The sequence below is a fragment of the Nuphar pumila genome, chromosome 16 (genome assembly GCF_984573655.1).
Source record: "Nuphar pumila chromosome 16, dmNupPumi1.hap1.1, whole genome shotgun sequence".
Taxonomy (NCBI): domain Eukaryota; kingdom Viridiplantae; phylum Streptophyta; class Magnoliopsida; order Nymphaeales; family Nymphaeaceae; genus Nuphar; species Nuphar pumila.
In genome coordinates, this window is record NC_143264.1 from 57,366,355 (window position 1) to 57,387,256 (window position 20,902).

The 20,902-nt window shown below is 34.6% G+C and overlaps 1 protein-coding gene across 4 annotated transcripts in view; it reads right to left on the minus strand.

Annotated features, from left to right (window-relative positions):
- LOC149813265 (single-stranded DNA endonuclease family protein) overlaps window positions 1-20,902 on the minus strand; it is a 101,962-nt gene that overhangs the window by 68,706 nt on the left and 12,354 nt on the right. For all 4 annotated transcript variants that reach the window (XM_089991605.1, XM_089991604.1, XM_089991603.1 and 1 more), the window contains exons 5-7: window positions 15,151-15,202; window positions 14,992-15,064; window positions 14,767-14,840 (exon numbers count right to left, since the gene is read on the minus strand). In XM_089991605.1, coding sequence (XP_089847731.1) covers window positions 14,767-14,840; window positions 14,992-15,064; window positions 15,151-15,202 — 199 coding nt within the window. The remainder of the gene's footprint in view (window positions 1-14,766; window positions 14,841-14,991; window positions 15,065-15,150; window positions 15,203-20,902) is intronic.

Here is a 20,902-nt window from a genome sequence, read left to right on the forward strand (position 1 = left end):
ACCAGCATCGACCAAAGAATCAGATTTCCACCTGATCTGATTGATTCCATCCACATTTTCATGACACTTGCAGTAACTTTCCACAGTCAGCCACAGCAGAATCCACTCACCGCACCACAGTTACGGTCACGACACCAAACAACCCCCTTTTTTTTAAATCTACAGCAGAATCCACGAGCGTGATGATCTGATCAAATTTAAGAGACGCAGATCAGATCTGGTTTTCCACACCAATCGGCAACTTCCATTGTCTTATTTAAAACACCACCCACAAACACTTCCATCGACCTAACAGATCTGATTTAGATCACAAAGGAGAAGGCTTCGACACGCAACATGAAACCCACAACCACGACAAGAAGATTATAATCACCCAAAGTTGAACGCAGACTTGAATCATAAAAAAACTGTCATTCAACCTCAGATTGACACCCAGATCTGAACGCATAATTAAAAATTGTATCATACCACACCAGATCGACTCCAAGCAGTGACTGCAATCTTAGTTTAATATTTGTTGTGTTTTGTTTTGTTTTTTTGTTTTTTTGTTTTTTTGTTTACATACCTGATGACCACGACGCAGAAATCACATGCTTGCATCCATCGACTGACCTCCACTCTGATGTCGACAGCAAATCTATCCTCTACGACACACCAAGAACAAAGATGACGCCCAGATCTGCAACCACTCTGACGTGTCAACCTAGTTGCTATAGATGAGTTGAGCAACTAGGTAGTTGTTGCCTATTTGAGGAGAAACTAGATCAGATCACACGCCCAAATCTGCAACCCGCTCTGATACCATGTTGTAGTCGGTGACTAGGGTTTTCAAGTAAATAAGAGAGAGAGAGAGAGAGAGAAAGAAGAATAGAAATCATGTTATCATATTAGGGTTAATCTCTTCTTAAATAGAGAGTAACCATGAGCCCAAATTACAGAAAGGCTCATACCAAATAGACATTAATACGAAAACCCACAAGACTCTTATAAACATGTCTCAACAAAATATGCATGATTTATATGCAATACATGAACATTTTATTATCTTTTATTAAAGTTTTCATTTTCATATGCATGTCCTATTAAATGCATATAATTTAAGTTCCTCTTTTTAATTATCGTTGCCCGCAGATACGTCAAACGAGTAAAATCCCCAAGGTCAAGTTAGGTTCTCAGGGTAGTTTAACACACAAGTTGGATTTTATTACTGGATTCCAAACTTAACTCTTGATCGAATCACCTTCGGAACATTAGACATCTACATCTAATGTCGGGGACACTAGGGACCCTCCACGCCCATCAGTGTCACTTTCTTGGTATAGTAAAACAACAATTGTGTCGAATACACCACCGCCAGGTCAAGTGGCGGACTCTCTTTAAAATCGTGGTCAGGAGAAAGAACCTCAATATCGAGTTCAGGGGTCAAAGTAAAGCACTCGGAGTTTTTGTATCCTCGTGGCCCCCCAAAACCAAACCTTTAAGATGGTCATTCTTTCGATGCGAGATCTCAGTTCATATATTACATTGTTCTTATTTATTATCTTTTTATTAAAAGTCAATTATTAAGTTCTGCAATTTAGTATCCAAAAGCAAGGCAAAAGCTCGCATCTACCCCTGTGAGAGTCATCACGAGACTCCCGCCCGTGAAAACACATAGAACATTGCAATATAATGCAATAAAAATAAATATGATTTTTGCGATGCATTTAGAAGTGAATAAGAAAAGGGCAAACCATAGCTCGAAGCCTACCGGGCCCACGCTGATTCATTTTGATCATCGAGGCACCATATGCAAAAAACATAATCACATGCCATATATGAAATAAATCACCTATTCATGCATATGTATTATTTCATTTCATATACTAGTGGCAACTACAATTTTTCATTATATGCTCAACTTTAAAATTAACTGCATACTTGCATTGCAGACACCATCACATTAAGCATAATTTTCTTAAGTGTGCATACACATGTCAATGCATGAGTCTCTTTGGATGCATGAGTAGCATATGCATAGCTAATGCATGTACAAAATCGAATTCTGCATAACCATAGCAGTGTATGTTATGAATAAATTTTGTATACACTTAGTAAATGCATCTTTCTTTTAACAGCCCATGGACGGGCCCAGTCTGGGCATGTTTGATGTAAGGGTTGAACAGCCACCAAAAGAAAATTCTATTATTAATATTTTTTCCAGAAACGTGACCGACTGGGTCTGGCATACAACCACACCCTCCCAGTCTGTTGGGCCAAACACGCAGCCCAGCCGACTGAGTCAGCTCGGGCAGATCGCCCAAAGGCTCAGCCGACGTCAGGTGGGCTGGACCAAAACACCTTAACGCCCCTTTTTTTTAACAAATTTGACCCAACCGACCTGGTCGGCTGGGTCTGGCCTGCAGCCAAACCACCCAAACATGCAGTTATAGAGAAATCAGCCATGGGGACGATCCATGGGTCATCCTCCATACATCATGGAGGAATCCACCATGGAAACATTTTTTTCATGGATTCCATCCAAAAAAACACATAAAATCGAACCGGTGTTTGATTTCTCATCTAATTTCAAAAGAGAAGACCCGTACCTCAAACCGGCACTTGGGGGTTGCTGTTGTTGCGAGAAGGAGATGTTGTCGGCCACTAATCATCTGCCGTGAAAGGGCGATCGGGAGTATACGGAAATCGTTGACTGCTAACAGGAGGGTTTGAGGGAGGTGCCATCGGTGCTCCGAGGTTGCCGACAATCGGTGGTCACCAGGCAGCGAGGCAGTGGAAAGGGAGCCGCAAGAGGAGGCAGGGTGTCAGGCAAGGTCGTCGGCAGCTAGCTGAGAAAACATGGGAGAGAAGGAGAAAGACAGGGAGACAGAGAGAGTGAAGGAGAAAGAGTGCACGGGTGAGGGATCCTCCCTCACCCTTGCGTGCTCTTAAAGGCACGGGGGTGCGATTCGGGAAACCCCAAAGGGGTTTCCTTCTTCAGTCGAGCGGGGAAGGGGAGAGCGACGCGGGGGAGGAAGAGGGTTTTAAAAACCCTCGCCCCCTGCGTCGGGTGTTATAACCCTAAAGGGTTATCGGGTCCGGGTTGGGTCCGAGTCCGGCCCATGTCCGAAAAAGATTTATTTATTTTTTTAACTGTTTCGTTACACAGAGCGCGGCCCGGGTCTGGGAGCCGGGATCCAACCAAGTGTTGGATCAGCGCCTCACTGGCAATGTGGATCCAACTGTGGATCCTTATCCTAAACTCTCTTTTTTCAATAGATAAGATATTAATTTCCTATATTGACCCCCTTTATGGGTCCTGGATCCAAAACTTGGATCCCAAGCCCAAATCAAACAATTTACGCGTTAAAAATTAATGAAAAAATTTAGGTTATTACATATATCATGTGATTCCTTCTCACCCAAATATAGAGCTTGCCTTAGCGCCATTCACTCATACGTGAAACCTAAAAACTTTGAAGAAGCCAAAAAGATTGTCGAATGGATAGACGCTATGGATAGTGAACTTAGAGCTCTTAAGAAAGCTAAAACATGGTAATTTCAAAATCTTCCTAGTGGTAAGAAAACTATAGGATGTAGATGGGTTTTCAAATTCAAGACCAAGAGTGATAAGTCTCTTGAAAGGTATAAAGCCCTTCTAGTTGTTAAAAGGTATAGTCAAGAATATGGAATAGATTATGATAAAACCTTTGCGCCCGTTGCACGTATGGTTACTGTTAGATGTCTTATTATTATCGTCTCAATTAAAAAATATAATATTTATCAAATTGATGTCAAAAATGCCTTTTTGAATGGTGATCTTAATGAAGAAGTCTATATGGATGCTTCTCCATGTAAGGAGGTTCCTAAAGGGAAAGTGTTTCGTCTACAAAAAGCCCTTTATGGTTTGAAACAAACTCCCAAGACTTGGTATGATAGATTTAATCAGAGTTACCGAAAGCTTCTTAGGTAGGTAGGAAGCTCGCTTCCCGGAAACTCGCTTCAGAAGCGCGATACTCCTCGCTTTCGAAACTTCATGGGAAGCTCGATTCCCCCACACTTCTTCTATGCTTCTCATACACATGACCTATGCATACTATATACTTTTCTCACATTTCTTTTCATCTTTTTCATGTATTTGGTTTTATGCCTGGAAGATCAACTATGGAAGTTATATATCTTCTTAGACAACTTATTGAGAGAAATAGAGAGAGGAACAAAGATTTGCATATGGTTTTTATTGATTTGGAGAAGGCATACGATAGAGTACCTAGGGACGTTCTCTGTTGGACAATGATGAAGAAAGGTGTTTCTCTCAAGTACATTAGTATAATTAAGGATATGTATGAAGGAGTAGTTACCAATGTCCGCACTTGTGGAGGGGTGACAACCAATTTTCCTATAACGGTTGGGTTACATCAAGGATCTGCTTTAAGCCCTTTCCTATTTGCTATAGTGATGGATGAGCTTACGAGATCAATTCAAGAAAATGTGTCGTGGTGTATGTTGTTTGCTGATGATATTGTTTTGATTGATGAGTCTAGAGTTGGGGTTAATGCTAAGTTAGAATTATGGAGACAGACATTGGAAGCAAGAGGTTTTAAGTTGAGTAAGAGTAAGACAGAATACATGGAATGTCGGTTTAGTAAGCAACGAAGCAATGATGGGAGTGTAGTGAAGCTTGGTGAGCAAGAAATATCGGTGGATGATTCTTTCAAATATTTGGGATCAATCATTCAAAAGTATGGAGAAATTGATGGAGATGTAAATCATAGGATAAAGGTTGGGTGGATGAAATGGAAAAGTGCAACTGGAGTGTTGTGCGATCGTAGAATGTCATTGCGGTTGAAGGGAAAGTTTTATAGGACGACTATTAGGCTCGCTTTACTATATGGTACGGAATGTTGGGCTGCCAAGAGACATCATATTCAAAAAATGAGTGCAGTTGAGATGCGTATGCTGAGATGGATGTGTGGAAATACAATAAAAGATAAGATTCGGAACGAGGAGATACGTAAGAAGGTAGGTGTTGCACCCATTGAAAATAAGATGAGAGAGAATCGTTTACGGTGGTTTGGACATATTTGGCGAAGGCCTAATGATGCTCCAGTTAAAAGAATGGAGAAATGGGAAAATATATTAGTTAAAAGAGGTCGGGGTAGGCCTAGGAAGACATGGATGGAGGTGATAGGAAAGGATATGAATGCTTTGAACCTCACCGAGGACATGGCATTGGATAGAAATGATTGGAGGAGAAGGATTCATGTGGAAGACCCAGAATGATTTTCTTTTTTGGTTCATATCGCCGACCCCAATTGTTTTGGGATGAAGGCGTAGTTGTTGTTGTTGTTGTTGTTGTTGTTTCACTCACTTTTCATGTACTTTCTTTAAATTGGTAACCATCATTGTTAGATTTTAACAAAAAATTTAACTCTTTTACAGAAAAATCATGAAATATAAGAATGATCAATTTTATTTTAGTTTTTATTTGTTTCTTATTTGATTCCATATTGCTTCATTTTTTATTCATATTTTGCCTTTAAATTGAAACTTCGCTTCCCGCTTCGTATAAATTTTAAAATGTCTCGCTTCTCGCTTCCGCTTCCCGTATCATTTCCTGTTTTCGCTTCCTAGTTTGGTAACCTTGGATTTAAAACTGTAATGTTGGAAAATGGATTTTTTCATGTTTCACAGACACAACCTTGTTTGTTAAAAAATTCAATGCAAGGATACTAATTTTATTGTTGTATGTTGATGATATGCTAATAATAGATAACGATACTAAAGGAATTAAGAACATAAAATCTATATTAAAAGATAAATTTGAAAGGTTCGACTTAGGATTCCTAACGTGCTTTTTAGGCATCGAAGTTGACTATTCACATCAAGGTTATTTTTTATCTCAAACTAAACTTGCATTTGAGATTATTGATAGGTCAGGAATTACAAATGATAAAATTTGTGAAACTCCTAAAGTAGTAGGAACAAAGATTAAAATTGATGATGGAATTCTTCTAAAAGACCCCACTCCTTACAGGCAACTTGTTGGATCTCTAATGTATCTTAGTATCACGAGATCTGATATTTCATATGTTATCCATATTACAAGCCAATTTCCGCATGCGCCTACATCAGTTCATATGAGTGTAATTCTCCAGATCATCAGATATATAAAGGGATCTTTGAATAAGAGAGTATTTTTATCTTCATCCTCTGAATTAAATTTAGTAGCTTATACTGATTCTGATTGAGGAGGTGATCCTAATAATCGTCCCTCAACCACTGGTTTTTTTGTGTTTTTAGGAGAATCATTAATTTCTTGGAGATGTAAGAAGCAACAGAAGGTGTCATTATCATCTACTGAAACTGAATATCGAGTCATGTCAACTACTACCATAGAAATTGTCTGGATTCACCGACTAGTGGAAGATATGGGGATTTTTGTTCAAGGACCCACGATGTAACGCCCCGAAATCGTAACCCAAATTTTGAGGATTTTTTTTAATACATCGAAAACAAGTAATACTATAAGGTTAAGTATTCTGGAACATTACAGTGAGGAGCAAACCAAAATCATTTATTTCATTTCAATATGAATGAAAATTAACATCAGAGTTTCTAGAACTATCCTTGGAACAATAAATCCAAAATCTCGATTGAAGCCTCATCCCACAGCCGCTCATAAACTCTATCCTTTATCTGAAAAATGATAAATTTATAGGAATTAGACTACAATTGTCTAAGTAGAAATTATTGTAATTTTTCTTGCAGGTATATCATATGTCAAGTATGTGGTGCGGGTGTCGTGTATGATTTTCAGCATATACAGAAACAAGTAAAGGAAACTACACAACATGTATAAAACTTAGCCGCCAATTTATAACATTTAAGGAATTTTCCATGCAACAGTTATAAGTGTTAGGCATGCAGAAACATTAAAGCAGAAGCAAGTAACAAACTTTTAACAGGCATTAGGAAGTAAACATCATACACTCATCATCATGCAATGATTGAGGGAACAATTGGAATATGCATGATCTAATGCATAGCAAGAAAATGCATCACTTATACGTAATGTATGAATCCTCTTATTATCTTTCATTAAGTTTCCTTTCCATATGCATGCCCTATTAAATGCACACAACTTTAAGTTTCTCTTTTTAATTACTATTGTCCGCGGATACACCAAACGGGTACAGTCTCCGATGTCAAGTTAGGTTCTCGTGGCAACAGTAGAACAGCGCAATTAAAACCATAATATAAATGTGATTTTTGCGATGCATTTAAATAATTAAAGAAAGAGCAAACCAAGGCTCAAGGCTCTCCAGGCCTGTGATGATTCATTTAGACCATCGATGCATCGTAAGCAAAAATAATAATAATATGCAATGTATGCAATGAGGTCAACATGCTTCCAAATGCACATCCATTCAAACCAATTTAACAATGTGCATGAGTTACCACAGTCATATGCATATGTTCACCATCCATGTGCAAGTGCTTTCATGTAATCACTTAACATACATGCATTCATCCATAATTCATAAGTACATGAGAACATTTATACATGATTGTACATGCCAAACACACATCGATTTCATGTATGCACATGTACTTGAAACTGATTCATAATAAATGCACGATAATCAAACATGTCCCATAAATGTAGGCACATGAAACTTTTCATTCATAACATATGTTAACATCCACCCACGTGAACATAACCCAGACCTAGGAATTGAATCTCAGGGTTGCACACATTCATATCTTGTATGCACTTGTACCAAAGCAATAACATATTCACAAAAATCAAATATCTCACATGTTACCAATTCTACAGCACAAACACAGATGCATGCCTAACAATATTCACATAACCTATGTATCTTGATCACAATGTAAATGGGCATGAACAAAATACATAAACATAAATCAAGATAGATTTGGTGTCCTAAGATTGCTTCTTTTTATGATAAAAATGCACAGCACTTGCACTAACTAGATAGCATTAGAAGTGGATCACAATTTACAGATAGATCTAGATTTACGTCGTGTGTGTTAGAATTTTGAGATAACCATATGTTACCTGGTGGCATAAATTGTCTCCACTAGTGGAGACAATCTAAAGAATAATCAGTTCATTTCCAGATTTCAGGCTACTGCACAACAAAGTCTAAAAGTAACATGCGGCAGTAAAAGGGGGACTTCTCAAAAAGAAGTCATGCCCTACTTCATGTATATATATATATATATATACACAAAGTAGTAACTGGGTTGGACCAAATATTTGGATCCATACCCAAACATAAAGTTATATGTTACATTAGAGAACCCAACATTAAACTGGAAAACCTGATCCAGTTTATAATACAATCTTAATAGTTAGGTTATGATATTTAAGTCTAGGCTTGGCCGAGGTCTCATAGACAAGACCTAAACGAGCCAATTAAAATGTGATAAAAAGTTTTATTTTCAACCTTTAAAATCAGGCAAAATTCGAGTTAAATTTAGGTGAATTTTTGAGGCAAAATTTGAATTATATACCGTTAGATGCGCATCGAAATTTTGAGTTCAACGGTATGTTACTTTTCTGAATTCGGGCTACTGTGGTCCGAAAATCGCTTTTTTCAAAAAAGACTCGTCTCAATGGGACCGAGTCTGGATTGGATCAGACGAGATCCGATTCATATGATCCAAATTAATATGGATCTAGACTTAGTCCAAGACCCATATTAATAAGGATCCAATCCAGCTTAAGATCCAAATGGATTTTTGGATATAGATTTGGATCTTGGATCTGAATCCAGAAATCCAGATTCAACGAAAATACAACTTTAAATTCAGTATATAGGTTTAAATTAAAGGATTCTTAAAGTTAAAAGGGCTCCCATATGGATAAGGCACCCTCTGAAAGTTTCTAGATATTTAATTATTAATAAATAATTAATTAATATTTAATTCCAAATTTCAGAAGTTGTTAAATGGTAGGGACTTTAGAAGAGTCCATAATAGTCATGAGAAATGCATAAGAATAATGGAACTCTAATAGAGTTGGAAAAAAAAGGAAAGAAGTAGAAAAGTCAACAAAGAGAGTTTTAAGAAATTAAAAAAGAGTTGGAGATGGACTCCCATATGAGAAGTCCAATCTCCAGCCCTCTTTAGAAGGAGCTGAAAATGGGGGGGCATCACCCCTAAATGGCCTCTATATAAACACAAAAAAGGGGGTGGAAAGAAAGAAAGGAAAAGAAAGAGAGAGAGAGAGAGAAAAGGAGTTACTTTCTTCCCCATCCTTTTCGAACTTCAAAGAACGTACGGATTTTCTCTCTTAATTCGAATGGGGAAGAAATAGCATAAATTAGTTTCATGTGATGTTTTTGGTGGAAAAAGATTAAAAGAGTAAGGAAAAGAAAAGAGGGAAAAAAATATGTTCCTATGGGTTCAAATCAAATTTGTTTTGGACTGGATCAGGAATAGATTTTTTTTGAGGTTTGTGTACAGATTTGTTTTGGACTGAATCCAAGAACTTGAGTTGTTTTATTTACCTAGTAGTATTAGCTTTGTTTTGTTCGGAATATTCCTATTATCGGGTCCACCTTATGATGTGAGTTTTTCCTGTTATTGCCATCCCCAAAAGATCTGAATTCTTTTGCAGCTCTTATGATCCTACTTTCTGTTTTATTGTGGTTACCTTTACGATCTGATTGTCTTGCTAAACTAAGTAACGGCTGAACGTTTCCTTGATTAAATAAACCTGTTTTGGGTTTTTTTTTCTGGAACTTAATCTTATTATCTTCTTAATACACCTTGGGTCTGGAACAGATTTATTAAACAAGAAGTTTTAAGTACAGGTTAAATCTGGAATTTAATACCTAGAACTGAGTCATTGTTAAGTATGATTTGAATCTGAAATTAATTCACTCAATTTGAGTTTTTGTTAAACATATAAACATATATATACAAATATATATATATATATATATATAAGTTAAAGGGCCTTTATTGAGCCCAGTATATGCTGATAAGCCTAGCCGACTGCATCAGCTGGGCATTTTTCATGTTACTGTTAAGCCCAGCCGACTGCAGGTCAGCTGGGCAGATTCGTAAATTGTTGAGCCCTGCAATCGGCTGGGCAGATTCTTAAGCTGATGAGCCCAGCCGACTGTATCGGCTGGGCAGAATCACAAACAGAAACATAAAATATAAACTGGGAAGAAACATAGAATTCGCAGAATCCGAAACAGAAACAAAATATGTGTATAAAACCGGTACGGCCTTGGGCAGATTCATGACAGATTTAATAAAATAAAACTGGAACTGAACCTCAGTTCCAAAAAAAAAAGAGCCCTGGACTGATTCATAAAGTTCAAGTTTGTGCATGGTATGTATGCTGATTTTTCACATACAAATATTCAGACATCTTCTAGTTACTTAGTCGGATCTTTGACTGTTTGAAATACCCAGATTCAAGCATGTTAGGTGTATAAATTGAGGCATGTGTCAAATTCAGATATGTGTGTTACTATTGTCCAGAATTATATATACATATATATACACACACACACACACAATGTTTTGAATGTTTAGTTGCATACATGATCAACGTTTTATGTGTCATGTCATGCCTGTTTACAATGTGATCAAAATGCTTATTTTATGTAAGTTGTTAGGCATGCATTTATGTAACCATGTGACAGAAAAGTTTATGTATGCTGCCATGATTTAGCTGTTGTCGTCGAATAAGTTATTTTCATGCTAATAAATATGTCTTGATCGTGACAATTTTTAAAGAGAAGACAAGAACATATTGTCTTAAAAAGAAGTCTTTTAAAAACAAAAGTCTACTATGAGACAAACAAAACATGTAATATTAAGGAAATAATACATATAAACTTTTTACAATCTCAAAAGTATAATTACTACCAATCATGAAAATAATATAATAACAAAAATAATATAATAACTCATAGTTATATAGATGCTATAAAATTATTTCAAACATTATTCATAATGCAATCTTTTGTGTGTGACTATGACACATTTTTAGAGAAATACGAGTTAACATTATAAAATGCATTCAAAGCATCCAATGCAAGATTTATTTTCTATATAAAAGACTAATAGAGATGAACACAAATATCTAATATCATTCTTAAGTATAATCAATCGAGAATGTTTTTCAAAGAATTAGTTTTGCATAATGAGGAAAACATCTTAAAGTTAATCATTGTAAAGAGATATGTGAAAATGCAAATTACAAAGGATAACACAAGAGGGTTCAATAAAGAACCAAATATCACAAGCACATAAAGTGCAAAATACGCAAAACCCACAAAAAGGTAAATGCCAAAAGGCAAAAGAAGAATATTATTGAAGGGAAAAAGTGAGAAAACCATTGAAATCACATAAAATACGAATATGTCAATATGCAAAAATATCCACGATATTACCAAAGAGTTAAGGAAAACATCATGACATAAGATGTACATCATACAAGTTTCTAAAATTTTCATAAAATTCATATAATATACCTAAAAATCATATTTTAACATATGCCTAGGACTATCAATAATCATTACGATAAAAATCAAATGCATACAACAAAGGAATTAGCCATATGAAAAGCACAATATTTAAGATTTTTAAAGGAAAATCATTTATTCTTATAAAATATATTTTTTATGATGATATGCATAATTAAAACAAATATTTTATAAAAATATGCTTACGCACGAGATTTAATAATTACTTTAAAAAACCTATTCATTTTTAACATATTTAACAAAAGACTACTATTTAAAATAGAGATGCATATAGGTAAATGAGATACATAAAAGACATTACATGAGATACAAATAGAGATACATAAATGAGATAAATAATACAAAAGACACTTTAAAAATATAAGATACATACTAGGTAAGAACTTTTCTTAAATCCAAGCCACACAACTTTGAGTGGCACGTTTTTTGAGACACCCATCGTGATGACGCAACACACGATCTATTCTACTAGAGACCATGCTCTGATACCATGTAAGGAAATAGGCGAAAGTGTAACCGAAGAATGTACAAGCATTCACAAAGTCCAATAATGAACAAGCACTACGGCAAACAAACAAGAAGTGCACAAAGGGACAATATAAAAGCCTAAAAAGGCTACACAAGCATGAAAAAATATAATGAAATATTTATTGAAATGAGCCTTGAAAAAGGCTTACAAATAAAAGGGGGATAACCCCATATATATACAAGAGAGAGGACCCAAGGGGGGGCGCTCCCATATATGCGTTGGAGCCCCTCCAACTGTCCAACGGTCATATATGGTGGGCCCTTCAAATGCCGAACAGACAAAATAAATAAAAAGAAAAATAAAAGTACAAAAATAAATAAAAACATATTAAAAAATGAATATGCGAGAAATGATAAAAAAGACTATTTTACCCTTATCAGGTATTACAAATGAATTACATAATTTTTATATATATAGACATGTATATATATACATATGTATATATATTTTTAACAGTATATTGAGTGTGTGCATGAGTGTTGTAGGGGTGTTCTTGTATATTTTTTGTGTTTATTTTACATCAATAAAATATATAGCTTTTTATATCTTGTTTCTTCTCTTGTACATCACTTAGTATCTAGCCAAATGCATCTTTATAATGCATTTGGATTTTATCTATGTTGTTATGTTTAGTTTCTTTTGTCTCAGGTTCCATACAATTTTGTAACAATTTCCTCATAGATTCTTGATTGGTTACAATGATTAAAGGCTAGAGGACAGTCTCAAAGTATAGGCAGATAAACACAACTATTTGCATGACAGAATCTCACATGGCTGCCATTTATTGCAGTACACATTCAAATGAAAATATTAGGAAAATTTGGATAGTACTTTCTAATTTTTTTTCTGAAGCAGCATAGGACCTTTTTAATATCTTAAAAATTTTGGGGCAATAAATTGTAGCCTCATTTTCAGAACACTCCTTGCTAGCAAAAGTTTGAGTACTTCCATCATAAACCCCAATTTTAATGTTACAATTTCATATATGCCTTTTATACTTCACTAATTATTTCTTTTATTTATACTAGCGATACAACTGCAACACAACGTTGCCTGAATGTTTCCTTGGTCAACCTATTTATCACATAAAATATCTTGAAAATGTAATGAAACCTTAAGTGCACAAGAGAGATGTCACAAAGGGCTATGAAGAGTGCACAATCACACAAATGCAAAGCCACTAATGGGCAAGATACAAAGAGCCAACTAAGGGCTATTTACAATGCTCACAAAGAGGAACAAGGATCATAAAAAATAATGATTTTGTTATTGATAAAATGCTCTAAAAAGCATTAACATGAAAGGGGCTAACAGCCCCAATTTATACAACAAATGGACCAAGGGGAGGTTCGCATAGAGTCGTTGGGACCTCCCCAACGGTCATAATTAGGACCGTTGGGATGAGGTCCCAATGACTCTGCGGTTAATGACCATAAAGCCCTTGGTCTTTTAATTAAAGAAAAGAGAAAATTAAAAAGGAAAATTAAAAAACAGTCCCTAGTGGACTGTTCTAATACCAAGAGGTAAAAAGACAGATATACCCTGACTACAAAACTATACATATATATAAAAAATATGTATATATATATACAATAACATATATATATATATATGTATATATTTTAACAGAAAACTAACCTTTCCAAAACCAAATAAAAACCTTTTAGGATATAAAACCGTTAAATTCTATAAATAAAAATAAAATTTGAGTGAACTTAAAAAAAAGATAAGACAATATAATAGAATTAGTGGTATGGAAGAAATGGTTACTTTTGCTGGTGTTGAGGAACAGTTGTCCTAAACACAGAGCTACAGAATGTTGCTTCAGACCTTTCATTAATTCTGTTGATGTTCAAGGCAACTAAAAGAAATAGAAAACTCCAGACCTCACCCAAATTATGTAAATGATGACAAGCCTAACATGCAGTTCATCTATAGAAAGCTCATTTTATTTGAAGGCATCATTCTTCTCATCTATTCTATCAGAATTTTTGAGGTTTCAAATACCAATCCATCGATCGAACCAAATTATTGAGACAATACTCAGTGCACAAACAATAAGATATGTTTAGGTAAAAAGAAGGAAATATATATTACAACAGAAATTCTTGTGCAGCCGACATAGGAATATAAAGTATTTTTATGAAAAAGGCAAAAGGATTATCGTAGGAAAGTTGAATTATCACAAATACAAACTTAAGTTATCAGCAAGTCACTACTTATTGGCTTCTCAATGATGTTAAAAAGTGTTTTTTGATAGAATTTTAAAAAATTGTGTTATTAAAAACTATTAAAAATAACAAAATAATGGTTGTAGATGTCAGGTCGTATCATAGCATGTGCGGTTGTTTACCCCCAAGTGTGGATCCAAAATGGCATGTCACTTTTACATAGTCAACAAGAAGTGAAATTATACGCCAATCTGCATGTGAATATGGAACTTGTGGTGCTTAGCAACAAATCAACAAACTAAACATTTTTTTTAACACAAGATAGCAAGCTAACAACAATCTTTCATTTCTTGAAGAATGTCTCCGTTTGACAATTCTTTTGTCCAAATACATAGCCAAAGTCCAAAGATATCATTACATAGCAAATAGATTGGTTTCTACAAGCAGTAACAATATGAAAAGATGCTTAAAAGAAACTGTAATGGCAAGTCAGGAGAAAGAAAGAAATTCCTAGGCATAAGTCGTTCTCAACATCACTGTTTCTCACCAGTGAGTTCCTTCCAAATCCAAGTTTCCTCTCTATGTCTGCCATTTCATAACAAATTACATAGCCACCATCCCCTAGCAAACAGCAAAAACGAAAGTTTTGATTATGACAAAGAACAAGATAAACTTGAAGGGGAAAGTAATAATTGAATTAGAATACTACATCATTCCAAAGACGAAAGTAAAAGTGCACAAGAAGTTTTGGGGAAGTCCAATAATGCATTACCTAGATAAATATCCCTGTACACTGTCCTTGCACCAAAAAGGAAGACATCCGAGTCAGCAGTAAAACACCCATCCTGAAGATGATGGTTAGCATTAGAGATTCCTCAGGATTTCTGACTGTATATATGACATCCAGATCAGAAATATGTGTATTACTCACACATAAGGATGCAGAGTTCAACAATGCACATTGTGCTTCAGCTTCCTCTATCCTGATTAAAAGAAAAGGTAATTATTAAGACAAGCTTTAGGGAGATTAAAGTTCTAACAGCTGATTCATGACTAACGTGAAGATGAAATATCAGAAAGAACACTTTCAGAAAAGGGAACCAAATGATAGGAAATGGGACCTTTCCTAATAATCATAAACAAACAAATGAGTATAAAGTCGTGATTAATGAGAAATTTCTCAGGCACCAATTGTTTCACCTTTTCATGGGAGAATAATCTGTTTTTGTATGAAAATGGGCAGTTTTCCCCACTTTGCGTGAAACAAAAAGGCGCATGGTGGGCCTCACCATTTTCATAGGAAACCATGTGCTTCATGCAAAAAAGCTTTCATATCCCATGTCTCGGGAAACAATTTGTTATCCACCCATGTGGTTTTCTTGAAGGGACCTTTCATATGAAAAGCACTTCCCTTCCCACCCTTTGAAATAAAGAGACCCTAAATGTCAACCAAAAACATAAGAAACCAAAGCCCCAACACAATTGGAGGATATGAATTCCTAAGAAACCGTCAATGAGAAAGACATGATACTCTTTTTCACCTACTTTTGCATTGTTAAAAAGATCCAAAATATTTTACCATCACATGCATCTATGGGCATAGAAGATACAGTGATCAGGCCTGAATACTTTACAAAGTACTCGGGCTACACAAAACATACAAGAACACTCTGTGTAGCGATTTTCCATGTTTTGTGTTTTACACAGAAAATCACTGTGCACATAATGATTTTCTGTGTTTATGTTTTACATAGAAAATTGCTACACGTGTTAGCGATTTTCTGTGTTTTGTGTAGCCCGAGTATTTTGTAAAGTACTTGGTCCGATCACCTAACCACAGCTCATCTATGAGAACTCCCAAAGTAGGAATGGTCTTGCAATATCACGGCAGGGCAATTTCACAGGATTTCATTCTTCTGTAAATCTTGAGACATATCAAAAAAAAAAGATATTCAAGAAAACTAGAAACTCAAGAAAGTTACTTGCTATACTGTTCTTTCCATGGTTGCCAGTTGAGGAAGCGGGAGCGGGAAGCGATACGGGAAGCGGGAGCGGGAAGCGAGGCACTTTCAAAATTTTAGGAAGCGGGGAAGCGTGGGACCACTTAGGAGCGATTCGGGAAGTGTCTCGGAAGCGACCTAGGAAGCGTCTCGGAAGCGACCTAGGAAGCGTCTCGGAAGCGAGGGGGAAGCGAAAAAATAAAAATAAAAAATACAAAAAAAATTGAAAAAAACAGGAGAAGCGAGGGGGAAGCGTGATGGGAAGCACGCCTCACATTAAAGGGAAGCGCGTCCCCCATTAAAGGGAAACGCGTCCCCCATTAAAGGGAAGCGCGCTTCCCAAAAAAGGGGGACGCTTCCCCCCACGCTTCGGAAGCGCAACGTTTCGCGCTTCCCCTTTTAGCTAGGCGCTTGCGGTAACCCTGGTTCTTTCAGACAAAACTATAGAAAACAGAAAGGTATCAATCAATTAAAGAAACATGAACCAAATAAAAAAGCTTTTAGCCTGAAAAATCAGAAAAGGTATCGAAATACTTTCCGAAGGTTTTCTAATCATTTCCTAGACTTTTTGAGTAACCTGTATATTTTTCTGATATTCTAAAACCACCAGTATTTTCAAGACTTTGTACTAGCTCACAAGATATTGGAATATTTATGAAGTATCAGCAATATTTGTGACTATAATCTTTAGTTTATTACAACTCATATATTAATGTAATAAACATTTAGGAATTCAACACAAGTTATCAGTTTCATATAAACTGCGGATTTTTTCAACGCCTTTTTTGCAAATCCAGCCATTTCATATGTGACTAGCATGGACCAATTGCTAGGAATCAGCTGTTGGATTGTGTCTTTTCGATAAGAAAACATGATCTTCTGAGGGTTACATATTTGCCAAAAAATGGCAGTTGATTTTCAAGCCCTCAAAAACAGAACTGCTCATTTGTTGTAATTGCATAATCCAAGATCTGGTTTCTAAAAAACCAAGCATGTAGATCACATCTGAAGGGTCCCATGTAAAAAAAATTAATTTCCACTCATGGGTGTGGAACCCCCGAGTGCAGCCAACTCCATATATATACATACAAATATGCATGTATATGTATATAAACAAGGGAACTGTGTACTAGGTCATTTTTGGCACTTTTTGTCATTTCTGGTCCCACAGATGTGTTCGACATGGACCACTTGTTAAGTTGTATATATATATATATATATATGTGTGTATTGTCATTCATACATATTTGTTTCATATATACATACATATATATATATATATGTATATATGTATATAATGGTGTAATTGGTAAATACCCTATATGGGTATTTTTGTCATTTTAATCGTGTAACAGTAATGTTCATTAGGAACAATTTTTTCTTATTTATTTTTTATCTTTTTTTTTAATATCCTTTTTGTAAAGAGCATGGGCGCTATTGTCAAAAGACCATAGTTGTTGGGGGCTCTCCAACAGTCACATTTGTGACCGTTGGGGGCTCTCCAGCGGTCACATTTGTGACCGTTGGGAGCTCCCAACGACTCTATTGGGAGCTCCCCAATAGAGCCTCATGCTCTCCCTTTGTGTATAAATAGGGGTTGAACCCCTTTCTTATAACTAATGCTTCTCTTAAGCATTGATGCTCAATAAAGATGAATATTTTTTACATTTTATATTTTTTTATTTAGTTCCTTAATGTTTTATATGCACTTAGTGCTTGTGTTGTCTCTTGTTGGCTATTGTTTTGTCCTATAGTGGACTTGTGCTTGTACACAATGTGGTTGCGATCTTGTAAGCCCTTAGTGGCATTGGTTCGTGCTTATGCACTTTTGTGATCATAATCTTGTAAAGCCCTTAGTGGCATTGTTTTTGTATTTTCCGTCATTTCATTACATGGTATCAGAGCAAAGTTATTTTTCTTGGCATTTGCCTCTTTTAGGTCTTGGGATTCTTTGGTTCGAGTTCATGCTTCGTGAAGGATTCATGATCGTTGTGTGGCTTGGATTCAAGGGAAATATAGGCTTGCTATATATCTTATATCTTTAAGTATTTTTTGTGTTATCTATTTCATGCATTATGCATGAGAAAATACTTATTTTTTTATCATTAATATATATAGATATATAGATATATATTTGTTATTATTATTAAAAAACTCTTTAAATGATTTTTTAATCATTGTTGAACTTATTTTTTTATTAAATATCTTATAAGACTTATTTGTTTATTTTTGAAAAATTAGATATATGTATGTTTTGAAATCATGTTTAAATCTTAATTTTTTCAAAACATGTTTTATATGAACAAGTCATGATTATAAATGTCACATGTTTGTATTGTTAAACTTGGTTTTGTTCTTTTTTAATAAATTGTTATATATTTTAAAATAATGTATTTTACAAATATAATTTTATGAAATTTTGCTTGAACTTGTGTTTAATATTAATCTTTACTCTTGGTGTATTAAAAGTAACATATGAAGCGTTAAAAATTATAATTTAGCTTATAAAATAATTTTTATTGATATTTGATCCTTATGCACTTATGATTGCCTTGCATGATAAATAAGATTGTTTGTTTGTGCATAAGGTATTGAGCATAATATCTTATAGGAAGTCATTCACTTTAATAAATGTCTTTTATGAGTCTTTTGTGGGACAATAGTTCTGATATTAGGTGTTTATGTTGTTGATCCTTTTTGTGGTAAATTATGATTATGTTATTAGTCTCATGGCATTATTTTACATGTTTTATGATTTAAATATTGTATTGCATACTTAGTTTTCAATAAAATATTAAGTTAAATAATCATGAGAAAAAACTTTTGAAAGTTATATGTGTTTTTGTCATAGTTTATTTTAGTAATTGTCTATTATTGATGGATGCGTTTATCCGCTTAGATCTTTGGTGGACATGTGTGTTCTTGATTAAAGACTTTTGATTCATTGCATACTTGTTATTTATAAAATTTAAAATTTTATATTATGCCCTTAGTGCCTTATATATATCACTTGCATATATGCTTAAATTTGTTTCTATGCATGTCTTTTGTATAAGATATGTGGCTTTGAGTTATTTAGATTATTGCATATACATGAGTTTTTTTATCTCTTTGTGAGAATCCATGATTAGTTGTACTTGTGTATGAACTTGGCTTTCTATATGATTCTTTGAAGATCTCTATATATATTTTGGTCCTCTTTAATGGCATTGATTGTCTCATAGTAGACTTGTAATCTAAATTGAGCTATCTCTCTATGTAGCATGTTTATGTTAACAATGTTTATGATTGCATGTGCATATGATTGCACTATATTCAGTCCAAGGTTTTCATTTACTGTTATTGGATTTGATTTAAAACTTTGTTTTTTCAAATTGGTTCTTATATTGGAATTCACTTGTTTGAAAAATGATTTTCGTGAGTATTTATTGCCTTCTTATGGCATTTGTTGTGTTCATCACAGAATTTTATATGATGCATCATTCCTCTTGGCCTTGTTATTTTTTTTTAGAGATGTTGTTGGGGTGAGTTGTGTGGACTTCATTTATATTGGTTTAAATTGTCAACTTATGGTTTGGCTCCAAGTGACAGTTGTTTGATCTCTAGATCTGAGTGTATTGTATCACTCATTTGTTATATGGTCGTTGTTATTATGGATGCTTATAACTTTGTTTAATTGTGATGGCTATCTAATTTTGAAACCATGGTGTTTCAAAAGATGATTAAAATCAATACTTTTATTGATAACATTATTGTGTTGTCATTACAAGCTCTCTAACCTTTTGTGTTTTCTCCTATTATGCCTCTTATCTATGTGTCATTATATGTAGACAAGAGATATTTATTCATACCTTTGTGTGTGTTTTTAGCCCATTGTTGGCATTATGATTATACTCTTGATGTAGTCGTTGATACACTTGATTTTTTAGTGTCATTATATGTAAACAATAGATGTTTATTCACACCTTCGCATATGATTTTATCCCATCGTTGGCATTATACTTTTGATCTAGTCGTGGATACACTTGATTTTTTAGTGTCATTATACGTAGACAAGAGATGTTTATTCATTCATTCATGTGTGATTTTAGCCCATCGTTGGCATTATACTCTTGATCTAGTCGTAGATACACTTGTTTTTAAGTTTCATTATATATATATATAAGAGATGTTTATACACACCTTTGTGTGTGTCTTTGGCCCTTTAGTGGCATGATGAATATGCTCTTTTACTTGATATTTGAGGTTTGGAGGCCTAATGAGGTGATTGCTTGTGGTGGTCAAACTATTGTTAAAATTTGCAAAATATCACTTCTTGATATTTATGAGAATTTAAATCTCTTCATATTTATTGCAAATTAGTGTTAATATGCAAGAATCATTTCCTTTGTTATGAGGCATTTTTTAGAATCTCTCCATGAAATTTCAAAATGTTTTCGACTTGTGTTTCCTTATATAGGGAAAATGTTTATTGATAAAGATTTCATGGATTTTGCAAAATTGTGATGTTTAATAAAAAAGTTATTCTTTATATTGTGAGTCTTCTTGTGTATTCCCCTTTGTGGGTGTTGAGAGTGTGTTTCTTACGAAAACACTTGGGTGTTATCCACTTGATATATTGGTAGACATTTTTGTTTGTAATTATAGGCTATTTGATTCTTTACATTAAAATCATACATTTTA